Genomic DNA, 22,130 nt, shown 5'->3' on the forward strand with positions numbered 1-22,130 from the left:
AATGACTTGCATAAAGTATAAAAAGTGGTTTTAAGTTTTAGTTGAAACTATTCAGTATTGTCTGAACCCATGGAACACATCATGCTTGTTTCACTTGTTTAGTATAGACATGGGATCCGTTTGTTCTAACAAGTAGATGTTTCCCTTAACACATATTCTAAAAGAGTAGGTTCGATAACACCCTAAAACGGCCCCTATTTCTAGCTACAATTTCAAAATAAGATTTATTGACCAATATCACAATGAATCATAGCTAATACAATGATTAAATAGAAAATATGTCTTTTTGTTGAAAATTTACGTACTTGCGTTCTATTCATGACGTCACAAATAGCTCTCATTTTGATTTTCAACGAAAATTCAATGAAAACACGTGAATTTCCAATGATTTTTTGGACAGGAAACATAGAGCGCATGCATCGACAAAAAAGCATTTTACATATCTGACTTGAACATTTAGTTTGTCGACGCCTGCGCTCTATGTTTCCTAGGCCTTAATTTGTTTGAAATCTGGACGATTTTCGTCAAATTTCTCAAAAATCTCTATTTTTGACCTAATTGGAATGTAAAAATCAACTCTTTAAAACTAAAACTTTGACAAAAAAAGTTCTATTCAACTTTCTCACATGTCTTTTTGTCACTTTAAAACATTTATTATCTTGAAACATTAAACTTAATAATCGGGGCCAAATATGACCCTTACCGAACTTACTCCTTTGAAACAAAGTAGGTAATTTGGAAATCAACCATTTAATATAACTATATAGAATTGATCTTTATTTAATGTAATACTATGGTGCGACGTATGAGACAATTAATTTTGGATGCTTGATTATAATGTTACAGTTTATGTTCATGTATTGTAGATGCCTTGCTTGCCTGTAAAAGATCCCATACCATTGACAACTGTAAACTTAAGGTGCAGGTTTTCTATGATTGTCTTGGTGTACCAGCTGATAATGAAGGACCAAAGTTCAAACCATTGCCATCTTTAGTTATTACTGATATTGACAAATATAAATTAAGTTTTTTGAAAAACTCAGCTCACAAAAAAGAGACACTCGAAAAACAGTTGGAAGATATCTATTCTAAAATAACATGGCCAGCATCACCCCAAGAAAACAAAATAATTGTAGAATGCACTATAACAAAGGAAACGCAAGATTGTCGAAAACTTGCAAAAACATGGGAAAAAGATACTAGAATGCACATTGATTCATTTGTGAATTTGTTGGTTAAGGAGATTCACTCTATACTACAAGAAGCTTGGGGTCCTGTGATGGAAAAACTTCGAGAAATTCACATATCTGATCCTGATGGTGTTACTGTTAATTTGGAGAATCCACCTACTTGTGAAATTATAATAACTGGCCACTCAGTCCCTGTAAAAGAAGTCTCCAATAAAGTTAAAAAAATAATTTATGAAGTGTCCGAAGATCTTGATAGAAAAAAACAAATAGTTCAAGAAGAAGTGAGTCTGAAACGTCACCAGTTGTTCGTTTTGTCATTTTCTCAATTCTCAAACAAGATCAGGCAAGAGTTTGAGCAAATGGAGATAAAGATAGACACAAAAAAGCATGTAATTACATTTACAGGGATATCTGGAAACATTAGCAAAGCCAAGGTTACTATGTATGAAACACTGAGTAACATAGCATCAGCAACAATTGGTAAGAAAACACCAGGCTACATTCAGTTTTTGAAAAGACAGGATGTAAAAAAATCAATAGCAGCAAATCTAAAGAGCAGTAGTCTAATTGGGGTTTGGGAAATCCAGGATAATACCATACTTATGTATTCAATGTCTGATGAAGAAGCCGTAGCTGCAGCAGACATTTTAAAAGACTGTGTGGTGGAGGTCAAAGTCGATGTTGACAATGTACAGAAGTCCATGCTAAGTTCTCAAAAATGGAAGCAACATGTACAGGCAATCCAGAATGAATTTGAGAGAAAATCTGTTGTAACTGAAATTGTCACAAACCAGCAAGGACAGATAACTGTATATTGTAACACACAAGGTGAAGCAGGACTGATTAAAGAAAAAATACAAGATTTTTTTCTTACAAATACAGAAAGGGAGATAACTATTGATTTACCACCTTCTTTGTTGAAATTTCTTCAGGAGGAAATGAAAGATGAAGTAGAAAATCTGGAGAAAGACTTAAGGAAAAGAAACATCATTGTTGCTGTAAAGAGTGATGGTATTCTGGTTAAAGGCAATGCAGAGGGAATAAAGGATGCTGAAGATGAGGTGGAAGCACTAGTACAGAAAATATATAAAACCAAGCATTCTATGAACAAACCAGGTTTACAAGAATTAATGAATAGTAACCAAGGAAAGACAAAACTAAAGCATGTTAGCAAACACGCGGGAGTTGTTATCAGTAGTGATAGTGATGAAGATGAAAGGTCATCAGGTCATATTAGACGTAGGGGAGGTGCTGGTTCAGATGAGAGAGCAGTGTTTTGTGGTGCGGGAGGTCAAGAGGTCATTGTCGTGAAGGGCGATATTACTGGTCTGGATGTGGATGTTATTGTCAATGCAGCTAATAAAGATTTGGCTCACAGTGGCGGTCTTGCCAAGGTGCTGGTTAATAAAGGTAAGTAGCAGCTTTGCCTCTTGTGGAAAAGAAACTATATACTGGCCATAACATTTGATATCACTCCTGCTTATTCTTTAATTTCCAGTATAGTTTATTGTGAAATGTCATTTGTCATGATGTCTGTCATGGCATGGCATATTATGATCATTTCAATTTATGATTTTTTTATTGCTTCATTCATCTTAAAATTTGCCCACCTTTTTCTGGTCTTTGCTTTCATCCATTAATGTGTCTGTCCAGTATCAAATTAAAGTGTTGGTTTAAATAGGTTAAAGCTTTTGTCGAAAGTAGTTTGTGTTCTCATCAACTTGAAACTTAGTACACATGCTTATTATGAACTGAACTGTTTAATATATAAATGTAAATTATGGGTTTGCCAAACAGTGTCCGTTCATTAACATGAAAACACTTTGACGAAATCTTTTCAAATTTAGATATGGTCTTTCCAGTGACTAAATGAAGGTCAAGTTCAAATTTCACGATTTTAGCTTTTCTCATTGTTGAGTTGTAGACCTTTCGGTAGCGAAAAGTGATATTTATTGTACAATTTATTTTTATTAGCTCACCTGGCCCGAACTTCTTCTAGAGAACCACTGAATGGAATGAAACCAAACAGGGCATGAATGTTCCTTATGAGGTGCTGACCAAGTGTTGTTACTTTGAAGCCGATCCATCATCCAAGATGGCCGCCAGCGGGGAACTTAGTTTAACATAGGACCCTATGGGAAATACATACAAATGTCTTCTTTCAGAGAACCACTGAATGGAATGAAACCAAACATGGCATGAATGTTCCTTATGAGGTGCTGACCAAGTGTTGTTACTTTGAAGCCGATCCATCATCCAAGATGGCTGCCAGGGGGGGACTTAGTTTAACATAGGACCCTATAAGAAATACATACAATTGTCTTCTTTTAGAGAACCACTGAATGGAATGAAACCAAACATGGCATGAATGTTCCTTAAGAGGTGCTGACCAAGTGTTGTTACTTTGAAGCCGATCCATCATCAAAGATGGCCGCCAGCGGGGAATTTAGTTTAACATAGGACCCTAAGGGAAATACATACAAATGTCTTCTTTCAGAGAACCACTGTATGGAATGAAACCAAACATGGCATGAATGTTCCTTTTGAGGTGCTGACCAAGTGTTGTTACTTTGAAGCCGATTCATCATCCAAGATGGCTGCCAGCAGGGGACTTAGTTTAACATAGGACCCTATGGGAAATACGTACAAATGTCTTCTTTTAAAGAACCACTGTATGGAATGAAACCAAACATGGCATAAAGGTTCCTTTTGAGGTGCTGACCAAGTGTTGTTACTTTGAAGCAGATCCATCATCCAAGATGGCTGCCAGCAGGGGACTTAGTTTAACAAAGGACCCTATGGGAAATACATACAAATGACTTCTTTTAGAGAACCACTGTATGGAATGAAACCAAACATGGCATGAAGGTTCCTTTTGAGGTGCTGACCAAGTGTTGTTACTTTGAAGCCGTTGTGTAGATAAAGTTGTTGACATTGATAGATAAGTTGCAGATATTAGTTTGTGACAAATGAAAGAAAAAATATTGGGAACTATTTATTATATATATAAAGTTTGATTACACTAAGTGTTTTTAAGATAACAAAGCATGTGGTAATTATCAATCACAAAATTATAATTGGAGTGACAGATTTATTTGAAAATTTTGTGTTTCCTAAGTGTTGTTGATATGAAGTTCTGTAGGACAGTATAAATATAGTTTGAAATTTACTGTTCATTATTAGACATTTTGAAGATAATTACAGATAAGTTTTATAGATTTTTAAAAGACATTGTATTAATGATAAATGATATTTTGGAAAAAAAAATTCTTTTCTTTGGTAAATTGTTTGAAGAATTTTGTGGTAGGTTTGTTTGTTATTCTGTATAAATTAATTTTCTGAATGCTATATATATATTGTTTTACTTGATCCTGTTTGGGGGTCCAGATTTGCAAATATCATTTTCATACAGGAAAATCGGATTAATCCGGTTTGCTGTCACTCTGACAGCCTCTTGTTCTAGTCTAAATTGAGAATTAGAAATTTAAGGATTAAGTTTTTAAAAAGATATTATGCTCAGGCAAAATAAAATGAAAAAATGTTCTTTCCTTACTAAAATGTTACTTCTGGAAAAGATAAGCAAAACCAGCTAGTCTTGTTAGGGGCAAAATCCTGCATTCTAAGCATATTTCCATGATCTCAGGTGAATTGTAAGAAAAGCTAGAAAAAAAATTTTCTGTTTCACAGTCTTATATGATAATGTATCAACTTAAAACGCTTGAAATAATTTACTTTTATAGTCCTGATAGTTGGGTGGAAATGGGCCTTAACCACAACAACTCCTTTATCATTGTAAATTCTCCTTGTTTTTGAAGTGATGCATTTAATTGAAACATTTCTGTACTTGTATAGGTGGAAAAGGGATACAAGATGAATGTGACCAGTATACAAGTAATTATGGGCAGTTATCTGAGGGAAAATGTTTCAGTTCTGGACCTGGAACATTAAAATGTCAAATGATTGTCCATGCTGTAGGACCAGTATGGCAGGGAGGTTCTAATAGAGAGGAAGAACGACTGCATCAATGTGTTGAATCAACATTAGTTGAAACAGAACAAAATCAGCATACCAGTGTTGCAATCCCAGCTCTTTGTACAGGAATCTTTGGTTACCCGGCAAACCAGGCAACCAGGGTGATTGCCCAGACAGTTAATGATTATTTCAGTAGTAATAGGGGAAGCACAGTTCAGAGAGTTTACCTTTGTGATGTCAATGAGAATTCTGTAGACCTGTTTGTGAAGGCTGGGGACAAAGTTTTTGGAAAGAGAACAGATGGAGGAGGAAAAATACCATCTGGTGGTCGTTATTCAGGTAATTTTATGTAATGTTTTAAAAATAAAAGAGGACTCTTAGTTAATCTTCTTCAAAGGAACAAAATGTCATCTTGTGAAAATAACATTTTTGTTTGTTGGATGAAAATTTTGTGACTTTGAAGTTGTATGACAAATCACTGTTTTAGAATCTAAAGGATTGTGGGAAGTTTAATTGCTTGTACACCAAATAATGTTATACCATTGGTCAAATATCCATTATTGAATGTTTAGGTGTACACTTTTGAAAATGTTTTTCATACCATGTAGTCAGCTTTAATAGGCCCTGACATGACAAAATGTGAGACAATTCAGACTACAAAACTAACAGACTGATTTATAACAAGACAATTAGGAAAAAATATATGACAAATATTAACCAAGGACAATCACTGAATTTTAGACTCCTGACTAGGGACAGGCACATGAAGAATGTGTCTGGTAGTGCTCAACCATCAACCTAACCTGGGACAATAGTGTAATAGCACAACATAAGAACAAGCAATACTCAGTTTGAAATGGCCATACTCATCAGATTGGCTTGGAACACTGTCAGTTGATTTTTTATGCCCCCGCCGTGGCGGAGGGGGCATTAAGTTTTACCCTTGTCTGTCTGTACGTACGTACGAACGTACGTAAGTCACATAATTGGTTTCCGTTCTCTAACTTTAGTTTGGCTCAACTATGAAACTTATACACAATGCTTATAACCACAAAACACCGATCAAGTTTCAATTTTGGTGGCGTCACTTCTACCATTCTAGAGTTATGCCCCTTTACAAATGGAAAAATTGCTGAATTTTTGGTTTCCATTCTCTAACTTTAGTTTGCCTCAACCAAATGTTATGAAACTTATACACTATGCTTATTACCACAAAACACAGGTCAAGATTTAATTTTGGTGGCATCACTTTTACCGTTCTAGAGTTATGCCCCTTTACAAATGGAAAAATTGCTGAATTTTTTGTTTCCATTTGCTATCTTTTCTTTGCCTCAACCAAATGTTATGAAACTTATACACAATGCTTATTACCACAAAACACAGATCAAGTTTGAATTTTGGTGGCGTCACTTTTACTGTTCTAGAGTTATGCCCCTTTACAAATGGAAAAATTCCTGAAAAATTTGTTTCTGTTCTCTAACTTTAGTTTGCTGCAACCAAATGTTATGAAACCTTTGCACAATGCTTATTACCACAAAACTCAGATTAAGTACACATTTTGGTAGTGTCACTTTTACAGTTCTTGAGTTATATCCCTTTATAACGTTATATGCAAGCAGGGGGTATCATTTGTGTCCCATGGACACATTCCCCATTTATTGTTCTTTGTTCTAATCTAAATAGTCAAGCCATTTCCAACTGATTTTTATACGACCGCAAACAAATTTTGTGGTTGTATATTGGTATCATGTCGTCGTTGTCGGCCGAAGACAGTTGGTTTTTAGACAATAACTTTAGTATAATTAAATAGAAATCTATGAAATTTAAACACAAGGTTTATAACCACAAAAAGAAGGTTGGGATTGATTATGGGGGTTATGGTCCTAACAGTTTAGGAATTAGGGGCCAAAAAGGGGCCTAAATAAGCATTTTTCTAGTTTCCAGACAATAACTTGTGGAACGGTGTATGGATCTCTCTGAAATTATACCACAAGTTTCCATACCACAAAGGGATGGTTAGGATTTGCTTTGGGGGGGATATGGCTCACACTGTTTAGGAATTAGGGGCAAAAAAGGGGGAAAACATGGGTTTCCTGGTTAATGGACAATTAAGACAATTTAAAAGCAGTGTAAGGGAGGACTCAGGTAATCCAAACACAACGTTTTGATTACCTCCCTTACACTGCTTTTAAATTATGTATAAGGAAAGAAACTCACTTTTTTTTTAAAGAAAATAATTGGGGGTCACAATTTATTTTGCTAAGTCTTTGTATATAGTCTGAAAACAGATTTACTAAGTATTGCACAACAGCACAGTGTATTGCACAACAGCAAGAAATCTTCAATTGAATATAAATTCAAATCATACATTTGGATTCCAGACAATAACTTTAGTCAGAGACATATATACACAGAGATTGGCAACTGTAACAGTGGTCAGCGAAATCCAATTAAAAACATGCATCACACGAGACTTTAACGAGATCGCCATTTTGCATCTGATCATGACAAGTTCACCACCGCTTCGATTTTTATTTTGCATCAAGCTTTTCAAAACAGCATAATGTAAGTATATATTTCAATTTCGTAAATTATTTACCTTGTTTTATTCAGTTTGTAGTAATTGTTAGTTAAAATATTGTGACGATTAACGTTTTATTGTGGTCAATAATAAGGGGAAAGCTTGGCCGACATGGACGTTATGAAATTTTTTTACACGGACGTATTTTTTTATTAAAACCTTTTCATTCGAAAAGGAATAAAACCATTTATGAGATGAATCACTTTCCCCAAGACATACTGGTTTTGTGTAAATATGTTGAATTTTTCATTAAATCACCCACTTTGATGCAATTTACAATTAAAATTCAGTATTCTCGCTGTCGGCCACGTTCAATTTTTAAAATATAAAGACAGGCCCCTGTCCATGTCTACAGTCAATAAACTTTTCCATCTTTAGAGAATAATTATTCCCAGCACATGAATTACTTTCTTATGACATACTGGATTTGTGTATAACAGTTGTTTTTTCCATATTTTCACCAGCTTTGATGCAATTTACAATTAAAAATGACCATTCAAGCTGTCGGCCATTTTCATTCTCTTCAATATAAAGACAGGCCCCTGTCCATGTCTACAGTCAATAAACTTTTCCATCTTTAGAGAATAATTATTCCCAGCACATGAATTACTTTCTTATGATATACTGGATTTGTGTATAAAAGTTGTTTTTTCCATATTTTCACCAGCTTTGATGCAATTTACAATTAAAAATGACCATTCAAGCTGTCGGCCATTTTCATTCTCTTCAATATAAAGACAGGCCCCTGTCCATGTCTACAGTCAATAAACTTTTCCATCTTTAGAGAATAATTATTCCCAGCACATGAATTACTTTCTTATGACATACTGGATTTGTGTATAAAAGTTGTTTTTTCCATATTTTCACCAGCTTTGATGCAATTTACAATTAAAAATGACCATTCAAGCTGTCGGCCGTTTTCATTCTCTTCAATATAAAGACAGGCCCCTGTCCATGTCTACAGTCAATAAACTTTTCCATCTTTAGAGAATAATTATTCCCAGCACATGAATTACTTTCTTATGACATACTGGATTTGTGTATAACAGTTGTTTTTTCCATATTTTCACCAGCTTTGATGCAATTTACAATTAAAAATGACCATTCAAGCTGTCGGCCATTTTCATTCTCTTCAATATAAAGACAGGCACCTGTCCATGGCTACAGTTTATAAAATTGTCCATCTTTAAAGAAAAAATGTACCCATCACCATTGATCACAGGAATTACTTTCCCAAGACATACCGGTTTTGTGTATATAAATTGTTTTTTTCATTATTTCCACCACTTTGATGACATTTACAAGTTTATATACATGTATATTTACATTCAGTATCTGACAGCATTTTTTTTTAACAGGATCCTGCATGTTATAAAAGAACAAAGATGTTGATCAAATTAACCTAACAGTGCAGCATACAAGAGATGTAATATCATACATGTGCTGAATGTAGGACTCCCTAGCCTTTCTGATTGAAAAAAAGATTCCCTGGCAGACAGGAACAACTATTAGTGATGACTTTTTTTCAAATGTTACTGCACAGTCATGTAGTGGACCGATTACATGTACTACTATCAATGTGATACTAAAAATGGTTTTGTAAGAGAGAAAATGACATGTGCTTATCCTGACTGTGAAAACACCACATTATTGTAGTTCAAATATCATAGTTCATATGCCAAACTTGATGTACATGTGTATGCGATTTTTGTGCAAGTGATGGTGACATCATTGAACTAAGAATAAATACAAGACTCCACATTCAATCTATTGAATTTGAAACAGAAGTGGCAGTTGTGCAGAGACTATTTGGATAAAAATGCAAATAAATATCTTGTGTTCAACTTCATTTGTCTTCTTTACGTTTACAAAGTATACATGTACACAATTTTTACATACATGTATAACAATATGATGATGTAGTATGATTGCCAATGAGACAATGATTTACATGTATGACTATCATTGGAAGGCCACTCTACAATATCTTTGTATATCATGAGAATAGAAATGCTACCTTTGTAGCATAAAGGTAGCATAATGTAAAAAAAGGGAAAATGTTCATTTATTCAACAACACTGCTGTGAATATATAACTTGACAGTACTAAAGGCAAAATATTTCGTTTCACAAATTCCTTCCTCTCCTCGGAAAATAACATATTTAATTGTTTACATGAAATGACAAAATGTGTAGAATAAGAAGCAAGAAATGTTCACTCTACTTGTACACTACTAGTCACTCATATTAGTCATCATCTATGTTTGTTTCAGTCCTTTAGCAATGGTGCTTGTTTATATTTATCTGTTGTGTTGTGTTGTTTCAGTTTTACATGTCCTCATTCTGTGATCACTGTTTCACCTCGCCTATTTTGAAAAATGTTAATGCAAATATTTTCTGCAATAAATTGAAAAGGCACAGCTGCTATGACTATTCAGAAATGTGAGGTATATGTCAATGAGACAACAACCCAACGACAAAAATATTCTTTGCACATCTATGAATGTTTAAGAATTCTTGTGGAGGTCAAAAGCACATAACGTGTGCTTATATATTGGTGACCTGGTACATGTATGTACCTATTGATGCATTCCGTCCTAAACATAAATTGTGTGAAGAGACCAAGCAGTTTATATGCTTATAAAAAAACTGATATTAAAATGAATTCCTGTATAACAAATTCCGGGAATGAGACACTATTTTATTTAAACCAGATGAGATATTAGTGGTAAAGGTTTAAACAGAAGCAGGAGATGTCAAGGGGCAATACAAAAAGTACAAGGTCATGTAACACAGATAAAAAAATGACAAATGAAAAGAAAATAACAGCCCACATAGCACTGCACCGAAACATAAACCCACAAAAGATCAGATAAAACTTGTCTTCAATTTTAAATCTTTCTAATTTCAAACTGAGTTTCACTACCCGATAGGAAAGAGTAAAGATAAGGATGTTGCAGTACTTCTGTGGTCTATGAAACAGAACATTAAAATTCTACAGTTCAGCAGAGCATTTTACTGTACTTATGATACACGTTTTTAATCGGGGTCTGTGATATTAAGTCTATAAAAAACTACAAATAATGACAGATTCATATTCAATATTTCATGACAGCAAAAATAGTGATTTTGACAACACTACATAATGTACGTTCATTTAGGAAATTCATGCAAAGGTTCCACAAATACTGTAATTGTAGGTCAATCAAAAATTAATCATTTAAATCCTTTTTCCACGAGACAAAATTCTACTGGCTACATTATTTTTTTTATATAAAAAAGTTGCTTTCTGATTTCTTTTTTTGACATGTTAAATGACTAATTTTGTTCCTGATTGAATACTATAGTAGAATGTAGGACAGTTAGTCACAGGACAAAAAGTCACGGACAAAAAGTCACGGACGAAAAGTCACAATTCAGTTTTGAGATTATTTTTCTCTGAACAAGAAAACACTAATTTTAAAAATATTTTTTTGATTTTTTATTGAACTATAATATATGAAGCAACTTTGTAATTAAAATTTATTCAATAAATATCAATGATGATCAAATAATTGTTATGATAACAAAATGTCAAAGTGGTTTGGCACTTAAATGGCTTCATGGTGCCAAGAAATATATTATTTGCATGATTAAAATTTAATAATTTTTCATTTATCAAGGCTTATGAACAATTTCCTGAACTTAAAAAATGAATAATTGTAAAAAAAAGATATTATTTGAAGATCTTTCTCTTATATATTCAAACAATTGTCAATAAATTATTTGTGACTTTTTGTCCTCTCCAATTTGTGACTTTATGTCCTGTGACTTTTTGTACTGTGACTTTCTGTCCGTTTACCCTATTCATAGTATAGCCCAGTGTTTCTGTTAAAATAAAGTTCTGGTCATGGTTAAAATAATGTCAGAATTTGTTTAGTTGTAAAAACAATTACCAAGTAATAATCCACTTAGAACTTCACCTCCGGCAAAATTCAGGTGATCGGAGGGCAATAAATTGCGTAATCGCACACCTGTGAATCCACAGTCACAACTCTAAGGAAATAATGACCGGAAAATCGGACACACATAATTTCACTGTAATTTAGAAGCAAACTTTAGCAAAGAAATGTTTCTTGTAATATGATCATTACCAGATTTTACTTTTTAAATTAAAAGAAATGCCGAAAAAAAGAAAAAAATATTTTCTCAATCAAATACATTAAAAAAAAATACAACTATTTCAAGTAGTTTTTTAGAAAAAGAATTTATTTGATCTGAAATAAGTTTTCCTATTACTTTTCTTGATTAGCTATCGAGGTTATTCATCCCTGACTTGTCTACATGTTGTAGAATAATTATCGACGAGAATCTCATTCCGGGCTGCGTTTTTTAACGGGATTTCACGGAGTTGCCAATCTCTGTGTATATATGTCTCTGCTTTAGTTTAAGTTTATGGATCTCTATGAAATATAACCAAAAGGTTCAATACCACAAAAAGAAGGTTGAGATTGTTTTTGGGGGTGATGGTCCCAACTGTTTAGGAAATAGGGGCCAAAAAGGGGCCAAAACAAGCATTTTTCTAGTTTCAGGACAATAACTTGTGTATAAGTATTTTGATTACTCTGAAATTGTACCAAAAGGTTCAATACCACAAGTAGAAGGTTTGGGATTCATTTTGGGGGTAACTGCCCAAACAGTTCAGGAATTAGGGGCCAAAAAGGGTATAAAACTAGCATTTTCTAGTTTTCAGACAATAACTTGTGTTTAAGTGTATGGATGTCTCTTAATTTGTACCACATTTTGTAAAAAGAAAATTTCTTCAAAATTGGAGGGAGGAAAAAAATATTTTTGGGGGGTTCAATTTTTTTTTCCTCAAGATTTTAGAAATTGTCAATTTTCCAAAGAACAAAATTGGGGGTCACAATTTATTTTGCTAAGTCTTTGTATATAGTCTGAAAACAGATTTACTAAGTATTGCACAACAGCACAGTGTATTGCACAACAGCAAGAAATCTTCAATTGAATATAAATTCAAATCATACATTTGGATTCCAGACAATAACTTTAGTCAGAGACATATATACACAGAGATTGGCAACTGTAACAGTGGTCAGCGAAATCCAATTAAAAACATGCATCACACGAGACTTTAACGAGATCGCCATTTTGCATCTGATCATGACAAGTTCACCACCGCTTCGATTTTTATTTTGCATCAAGCTTTTCAAAACAGCATAATGTAAGTATATATTTCAATTTCGTAAATTATTTACCTTGTTTTATTCAGTTTGTAGTAATTGTTAGTTAAAATATTGTGACGATTAACGTTTTATTGTGGTCAATAATAAGGGGAAAGCTTGGCCGACATGGACGTTATGAAATTTTTTTACACGGACGTATTTTTTTATTAAAACCTTTTCATTCGAAAAGGAATAAAACCATTTATGAGATGAATCACTTTCCCCAAGACATACTGGTTTTGTGTAAATATGTTGAATTTTTCATTAAATCACCCACTTTGATGCAATTTACAATTAAAATTCAGTATTCTCGCTGTCGGCCACGTTCAATTTTTAAAATATAAAGACAGGCCCCTGTCCATGTCTACAGTCAATAAACTTTTCCATCTTTAGAGAATAATTATTCCCAGCACATGAATTACTTTCTTATGACATACTGGATTTGTGTATAACAGTTGTTTTTTCCATATTTTCACCAGCTTTGATGCAATTTACAATTAAAAATGACCATTCAAGCTGTCGGCCATTTTCATTCTCTTCAATATAAAGACAGGCCCCTGTCCATGTCTACAGTCAATAAACTTTTCCATCTTTAGAGAATAATTATTCCCAGCACATGAATTACTTTCTTATGATATACTGGATTTGTGTATAAAAGTTGTTTTTTCCATATTTTCACCAGCTTTGATGCAATTTACAATTAAAAATGACCATTCAAGCTGTCGGCCATTTTCATTCTCTTCAATATAAAGACAGGCCCCTGTCCATGTCTACAGTCAATAAACTTTTCCATCTTTAGAGAATAATTATTCCCAGCACATGAATTACTTTCTTATGACATACTGGATTTGTGTATAAAAGTTGTTTTTTCCATATTTTCACCAGCTTTGATGCAATTTACAATTAAAAATGACCATTCAAGCTGTCGGCCGTTTTCATTCTCTTCAATATAAAGACAGGCCCCTGTCCATGTCTACAGTCAATAAACTTTTCCATCTTTAGAGAATAATTATTCCCAGCACATGAATTACTTTCTTATGACATACTGGATTTGTGTATAACAGTTGTTTTTTCCATATTTTCACCAGCTTTGATGCAATTTACAATTAAAAATGACCATTCAAGCTGTCGGCCATTTTCATTCTCTTCAATATAAAGACAGGCACCTGTCCATGGCTACAGTTTATAAAATTGTCCATCTTTAAAGAAAAAATGTACCCATCACCATTGATCACAGGAATTACTTTCCCAAGACATACCGGTTTTGTGTATATAAATTGTTTTTTTCATTATTTCCACCACTTTGATGACATTTACAAGTTTATATACATGTATATTTACATTCAGTATCTGACAGCATTTTTTTTTAACAGGATCCTGCATGTTATAAAAGAACAAAGATGTTGATCAAATTAACCTAACAGTGCAGCATACAAGAGATGTAATATCATACATGTGCTGAATGTAGGACTCCCTAGCCTTTCTGATTGAAAAAAAGATTCCCTGGCAGACAGGAACAACTATTAGTGATGACTTTTTTTCAAATGTTACTGCACAGTCATGTAGTGGACCGATTACATGTACTACTATCAATGTGATACTAAAAATGGTTTTGTAAGAGAGAAAATGACATGTGCTTATCCTGACTGTGAAAACACCACATTATTGTAGTTCAAATATCATAGTTCATATGCCAAACTTGATGTACATGTGTATGCGATTTTTGTGCAAGTGATGGTGACATCATTGAACTAAGAATAAATACAAGACTCCACATTCAATCTATTGAATTTGAAACAGAAGTGGCAGTTGTGCAGAGACTATTTGGATAAAAATGCAAATAAATATCTTGTGTTCAACTTCATTTGTCTTCTTTACGTTTACAAAGTATACATGTACACAATTTTTACATACATGTATAACAATATGATGATGTAGTATGATTGCCAATGAGACAATGATTTACATGTATGACTATCATTGGAAGGCCACTCTACAATATCTTTGTATATCATGAGAATAGAAATGCTACCTTTGTAGCATAAAGGTAGCATAATGTAAAAAAAGGGAAAATGTTCATTTATTCAACAACACTGCTGTGAATATATAACTTGACAGTACTAAAGGCAAAATATTTCGTTTCACAAATTCCTTCCTCTCCTCGGAAAATAACATATTTAATTGTTTACATGAAATGACAAAATGTGTAGAATAAGAAGCAAGAAATGTTCACTCTACTTGTACACTACTAGTCACTCATATTAGTCATCATCTATGTTTGTTTCAGTCCTTTAGCAATGGTGCTTGTTTATATTTATCTGTTGTGTTGTGTTGTTTCAGTTTTACATGTCCTCATTCTGTGATCACTGTTTCACCTCGCCTATTTTGAAAAATGTTAATGCAAATATTTTCTGCAATAAATTGAAAAGGCACAGCTGCTATGACTATTCAGAAATGTGAGGTATATGTCAATGAGACAACAACCCAACGACAAAAATATTCTTTGCACATCTATGAATGTTTAAGAATTCTTGTGGAGGTCAAAAGCACATAACGTGTGCTTATATATTGGTGACCTGGTACATGTATGTACCTATTGATGCATTCCGTCCTAAACATAAATTGTGTGAAGAGACCAAGCAGTTTATATGCTTATAAAAAAACTGATATTAAAATGAATTCCTGTATAACAAATTCCGGGAATGAGACACTATTTTATTTAAACCAGATGAGATATTAGTGGTAAAGGTTTAAACAGAAGCAGGAGATGTCAAGGGGCAATACAAAAAGTACAAGGTCATGTAACACAGATAAAAAAATGACAAATGAAAAGAAAATAACAGCCCACATAGCACTGCACCGAAACATAAACCCACAAAAGATCAGATAAAACTTGTCTTCAATTTTAAATCTTTCTAATTTCAAACTGAGTTTCACTACCCGATAGGAAAGAGTAAAGATAAGGATGTTGCAGTACTTCTGTGGTCTATGAAACAGAACATTAAAATTCTACAGTTCAGCAGAGCATTTTACTGTACTTATGATACACGTTTTTAATCGGGGTCTGTGATATTAAGTCTATAAAAAACTACAAATAATGACAGATTCATATTCAATATTTCATGACAGCAAAAATAGTGATTTTGACAACACTACATAATGTACGTTCATTTAGGAAATTCATGCAAAGGTTCCACAATTACTGTAATTGTAGGTCAATCAAAAATTAATCATTTAAATCCTTTTTCCACGAGACAAAATTCTACTGGCTACATTATTTTTTTTATATAAAAAAGTTGCTTTCTGATTTCTTTTTTTGACATGTTAAATGACTAATTTTGTTCCTGATTGAATACTATAGTAGAATGTAGGACAGTTAGTCACAGGACAAAAAGTCACGGACAAAAAGTCACGGACGAAAAGTCACAATTCAGTTTTGAGATTATTTTTCTCTGAACAAGAAAACACTAATTTTAAAAATATTTTTTTGATTTTTTATTGAACTATAATATATGAAGCAACTTTGTAATTAAAATTTATTCAATAAATATCAATGATGATCAAATAATTGTTATGATAACAAAATGTCAAAGTGGTTTGGCACTTAAATGGCTTCATGGTGCCAAGAAATATATTATTTGCATGATTAAAATTTAATAATTTTTCATTTATCAAGGCTTATGAACAATTTCCTGAACTTAAAAAATGAATAATTGTAAAAAAAAGATATTATTTGAAGATCTTTCTCTTATATATTCAAACAATTGTCAATAAATTATTTGTGACTTTTTGTCCTCTCCAATTTGTGACTTTATGTCCTGTGACTTTTTGTACTGTGACTTTCTGTCCGTTTACCCTATTCATAGTATAGCCCAGTGTTTCTGTTAAAATAAAGTTCTGGTCATGGTTAAAATAATGTCAGAATTTGTTTAGTTGTAAAAACAATTACCAAGTAATAATCCACTTAGAACTTCACCTCCGGCAAAATTCAGGTGATCGGAGGGCAATAAATTGCGTAATCGCACACCTGTGAATCCACAGTCACAACTCTAAGGAAATAATGACCGGAAAATCGGACACACATAATTTCACTGTAATTTAGAAGCAAACTTTAGCAAAGAAATGTTTCTTGTAATATGATCATTACCAGATTTTACTTTTTAAATTAAAAGAAATGCCGAAAAAAAGAAAAAAATATTTTCTCAATCAAATACATTAAAAAAAAATACAACTATTTCAAGTAGTTTTTTAGAAAAAGAATTTATTTGATCTGAAATAAGTTTTCCTATTACTTTTCTTGATTAGCTATCGAGGTTATTCATCCCTGACTTGTCTACATGTTGTAGAATAATTATCGACGAGAATCTCATTCCGGGCTGCGTTTTTTAACGGGATTTCACGGAGTTGCCAATCTCTGTGTATATATGTCTCTGCTTTAGTTTAAGTTTATGGATCTCTATGAAATATAACCAAAAGGTTCAATACCACAAAAAGAAGGTTGAGATTGTTTTTGGGGGTGATGGTCCCAACTGTTTAGGAAATAGGGGCCAAAAAGGGGCCAAAACAAGCATTTTTCTAGTTTCAGGACAATAACTTGTGTATAAGTATTTTGATTACTCTGAAATTGTACCAAAAGGTTCAATACCACAAGTAGAAGGTTTGGGATTCATTTTGGGGGTAACTGCCCAAACAGTTCAGGAATTAGGGGCCAAAAAGGGTATAAAACTAGCATTTTTCTAGTTTTCAGACAATAACTTGTGTTTAAGTGTATGGATGTCTCTTAATTTGTACCACATTTTGTAAAAAGAAAATTTCTTCAAAATTGGAGGGAGGAAAAAAATATTTTTGGGGGGTTCAATTTTTTTTTCCTCAAGATTTTAGAAATTGTCAATTTTCCAAAGAACAAAATTGGGGGTCACAATTTATTTTGCTAATTCTTTGTATATAGTCTGAAAACAGATTTACTAGGTATTGCGCAACAGCATAGTGTATTGCACAACAGCAAGAAATCTTCAATTGAATATAAATTCAAATCATACAACCAATTTCAAGTTCTTTGACTACATTTATTCTGTGTCAGAAACCTATAATGTGTCAAATATTTAATTACAATCCAAGTTCAGACCTGTATCAAGCTTGAATATTGTGTCCATTTTTGCCCCAACTGTTCAGGGTTGGAACTCTGCGGTCGTATCCAGCTGCGCTCGGCGAAGCAGTTTATTACAGTTTGTTGTGCAAATGTCCAAGGTTTATATATGGGGGAGGGTTGAGCTCTCACAAAATTGTTTAACCCAGCCACATTCTGTATGTGCCTGTCCCAAGTTAAGTAGTCTGTAATTAAGGGGTTGTCCTTGGTTGCTGTCTATCATATTTGTTTTTCATTTATTGTTTTGTTACAAATCAAGCTGTTGTTATTTTTCTTGTTTGAATTGTCATATATTTTGTCATGTCAGATCTTTTCAAAGCTGACTATATGGTATGGGTTTTGCTCATTGTTGAAGGCTATAAGGTGACCAATAATTGTGTAAATCCACTTCATTTGGACTCTGTTGGATAGTTGTTTCATTGACAATGATATATACCACTATTCCTTATTTTGTATTGAAGGTAACACTGCACAATTATTTGTTTAATATTTTATTAAAAATGTAATTAGTTTAAGGCTACAGTTAAAAAATTATCTTTTCAGATGGATTCTCAGGACAGGCTGGCCCTATCTCTGCTGGGAATATACAAATCAAAGTTGTCAAAGGAGAGCTATCAAAAATGAGAGTAAGATTTTTAACTTTTATTTATTCACAAGTTTCTGCTATAGCCAAACAATAAAGAATAAGTGCTAGATCTTTGAAAGTTGATGAAGATAACCAGTTATTGTAAAGGATACATGTGTTGAGTAGTGTATGTGTCATGATATATAGAATCGCAGGTCTATACAAAAGGAGGAAGATTGAAAACAGTCACAATAATACAAAACTTCAATTCTATCAAAATATTTTCTGGTCATTTTATTCTGGAAAGATCTTTTTTTATATTTGACATCTTATAATATAAGTGTACTTCCTATATGCCCATGACCAGGTTTCTCTTTTCACAGCTTTGTCTCATATTGTAAAGTTTTGCTGTAACCTCAAAAAGCTATGATATGATCATTAAAGTAATTCTTGATTATATATTGCTTATTGTATTTCAGGTTGATGCTATTGTTAACACCACCTCAAAGGATTTACAGCTCAACCAAGGAGCAGTTTCTGCTGCATTGCTTAAAGTTGGAGGACAGGCACTACAGGACGAATGTTTACAGAACTATCCAAAGGGTGTTGGCTATGGAGAAGTAGCTGTTACATCAGGATATAACTTACCATGTAGCTATGTCTGTCATGGCTCACTTGATCAATGGAGGAAGGATGGATCTTCAATTAAAGCAAGTTTTTATGATTTTTATGCTCACAGATACTTCACATATATATATATTTGGCTTTCCAGACTTATGGAAGATTATACCTGATAGAAGTTATTGCAAAAACTTGTGTTGTGCAAATTGAATATGGTATACTGTGGATTCATTTATTTTCGTGGGTATCAATTTTCGTGGATAGAGAAAAAAAGACGTTTCGTGGCATACGTAAATTCGTGGATCGCTGATTACAAAAAAAAAAAAATTCAGATACGTAATTCGTGGATTTCTTTTTAATTTAGATCATATAACCTCCTTGGTTTCATCAATAATAAAACAAACAAAGAAGAAGGAATTAATTGAAAAAGTTTTGAATTGTCAAAATCCTCTCTCGGTCATTCTAGGTTTAAGTGTTCATTGAAAACTTCTATTACAATAATGGACAGAGACAACTAATTATTTGTTTGTTTTACAATGTATAATTTCTTGTCGGAATTTTATAAGGCATTCAAAACTCAATGATTGAAAGCTCATTTCCCTAATCACGATATAATAAACAGTCATATAAGTAAAAGGTGTGAAAATAAATGTTCCTGTCATAAACAATATTACCTACGGGCAATATCCCCGTACTTAATCCTATTGATTTTTAATCACCAGTAAACCAAACTATGACACGGTAATTAACAACTTGCAGTTATTTCCCATGAACCTTTTTAATCAATTTTAAAAAGTAAATTATCACTGATATTCGATATATTTATTATTGATTTAATCAAAATACTTGTATCTTCTTTCAATAAAAACACGTGTTATGTTACAATGTTTATCGCTGGTCAACACTATACTAGAGCTGCATAACATAACCGGAAATAAACATCCGACTCCATACACATTTCTCGGGATTATTCTTCGTTGATTCTTAAATTCGTGGTTCGCTGTGACCCACGAAACCCACGAAAATTGGTATACCACGAATAAAAATGAATCCACAGTAACACTTTTGTATTAACGAAGGCAAAATCCTTTGAAATTGAGAAATGTTGTGAATTGGAACCTACAGGTAAAATTGTCTTTTACTTATTTTTATTTCTTGTGGTTTCAGAGTTAGGCTTCTTGAGTATAAGGATTTGCCAAATTTGAAGCTTCCTTTCAATTGCTAATGACAAGCTTAATTTAACTATAGTGAAATATTCCACATTGAAAAAAAACCTTTACGTTATATGGGCTGTTCTGTTTAGACCCTTAAATTTTTGCTAACAATATGTTTTAGATGATGCCAAGATTATGATTTCAATCATACCTAATGAAAGTTATTTCCAAAACAACCTTTCATGTACACTTGAATTTGTGACGTGTGTTTAAATAAGCCTAATGACTAAGTCATTTGCAATTGGAATTTTTTTTAGATCATTTTGTACCTTGTGTAGTGCTAATTGAAATATTGTTTTTGTTGTAAAGGTACTGGAGAAGTTTATTGACAGGTGTCTACAAGAAGCAGATGGTAATGGTTGCAAATCTATAGCATTACCTGCCATGGGTACAGGCAAACTTGGATATCCTAGAGACCTAGTAGCCACACATATGTATTCATCTGTAGAACAATTTGCCAGTCAGAACCCGAGTTCTAATGTTACTGAGGTGTTATTTGTACTATATGATAAAGATCACCAAACAGTAAAGGTAATTAACAATGATTCTAATGCAATTATTATGTAGCAATTTTTTTATTGGCTAAAAGTTACCATCAAATCTACAGTTGACATGCCATAATTAAGGAGTGACCAGCCATTTTGAATTGCTTGGATCAACAAATTACTACAATATTATCGAAAATAAAACAACACCTACCTCAAAAAAACTGTTTTGGTGAAGTTCCAAATTTGAATCATAGAAGGAACATAGTAATCTTCAGCTTGTAAGTTCTCTGTATGAAGTCACATTTAGCCATGATGTCTCCGAGTGCGCCAAAATTATTCATAAAGTTTTGCAGAATTTATTTTATTTTACATTTATACTTTTTATCAAGCTCTAAAGTATTGTAGTTAAATAGTTGGCACTGTCAACTTTGATTTGATGGTCGCAAATATCCTTTTTACTGTTTCTGCTACAAGTTGCCAGTAAAACTGCATTTGTGACTGTCAAATTGCCAATTGACGTCAGCAACTCTTTAACTACAGTACTGTGTTATTCATTAATTGGTCAGGTTTTTTTTTTAATTTAAGAAACTAATCTTTTAAATACAGTAGACTCCACCTAATCGGATATCGGCTAAACGAATATATCGGCTATTGTAATATTATTTCAAAACACCAAACCCTTCCCTGTATGTTTAATGTTAATTTCATCGGGTAATCGAATATCGGATATAAGAATATATCGGCAAATCGGATAAAAATATTCAGGTAATTTTGTTCAAAACCATGCACAATCGGATATTTTCAATGTTTTTCTGACAGGACATGAACCCGGAAGTTACGAATTAACAATCCTGCAGACAAGAAGATTTCGTTTTTACTAAATAAAAAGGAACTATTTCTTAATAAATTGTTGTCTTTATTCATTGTCTTCCTTTATCATGTGAATTAGATGCCCTTTTACTTCAAATGGTTTGAATTTACAAGATTCGTCAGTTGACAAGAGCAGTACGATGCTGTTTGGAGAATTTTGATAAAACTCAAATGCTCACACAATCAGAAATATAATGTAAACTGAATGTACCTCCTTCTGAATAATTTATTGCAATATAAATATAAATCCCTTTTGACAAGA

The 22,130-nt window shown here is 32.9% G+C and overlaps 1 protein-coding gene across 7 annotated transcripts in view; it reads left to right on the forward strand.

Moving 5' to 3' along the window:
* Positions 1–22,130, forward strand: part of LOC127725530 (protein mono-ADP-ribosyltransferase PARP14-like) — a 174,823-nt gene that overhangs the window by 114,884 nt on the left and 37,809 nt on the right. For 6 of the 7 annotated variants that reach the window (XM_052232582.1, XM_052232581.1, XM_052232580.1 and 3 more), the window contains 5 exons: positions 867–2,600; positions 5,043–5,501; positions 18,654–18,736; positions 19,155–19,385; positions 20,820–21,041. In XM_052232582.1, the coding sequence (XP_052088542.1) occupies positions 867–2,600; positions 5,043–5,501; positions 18,654–18,736; positions 19,155–19,385; positions 20,820–21,041 (2,729 nt within the window). The remainder of the gene's footprint in view (positions 1–866; positions 2,601–5,042; positions 5,502–18,653; positions 18,737–19,154; positions 19,386–20,819; positions 21,042–22,130) is intronic. The other variant, XM_052232583.1, reaches the window with a different exon arrangement.

This window comes from Mytilus californianus, unplaced genomic scaffold (assembly GCF_021869535.1).
Source record: "Mytilus californianus isolate M0D057914Y unplaced genomic scaffold, xbMytCali1.0.p SCAF_15, whole genome shotgun sequence".
NCBI classification, from domain to species: Eukaryota; Metazoa; Mollusca; class Bivalvia; order Mytilida; family Mytilidae; genus Mytilus; species Mytilus californianus.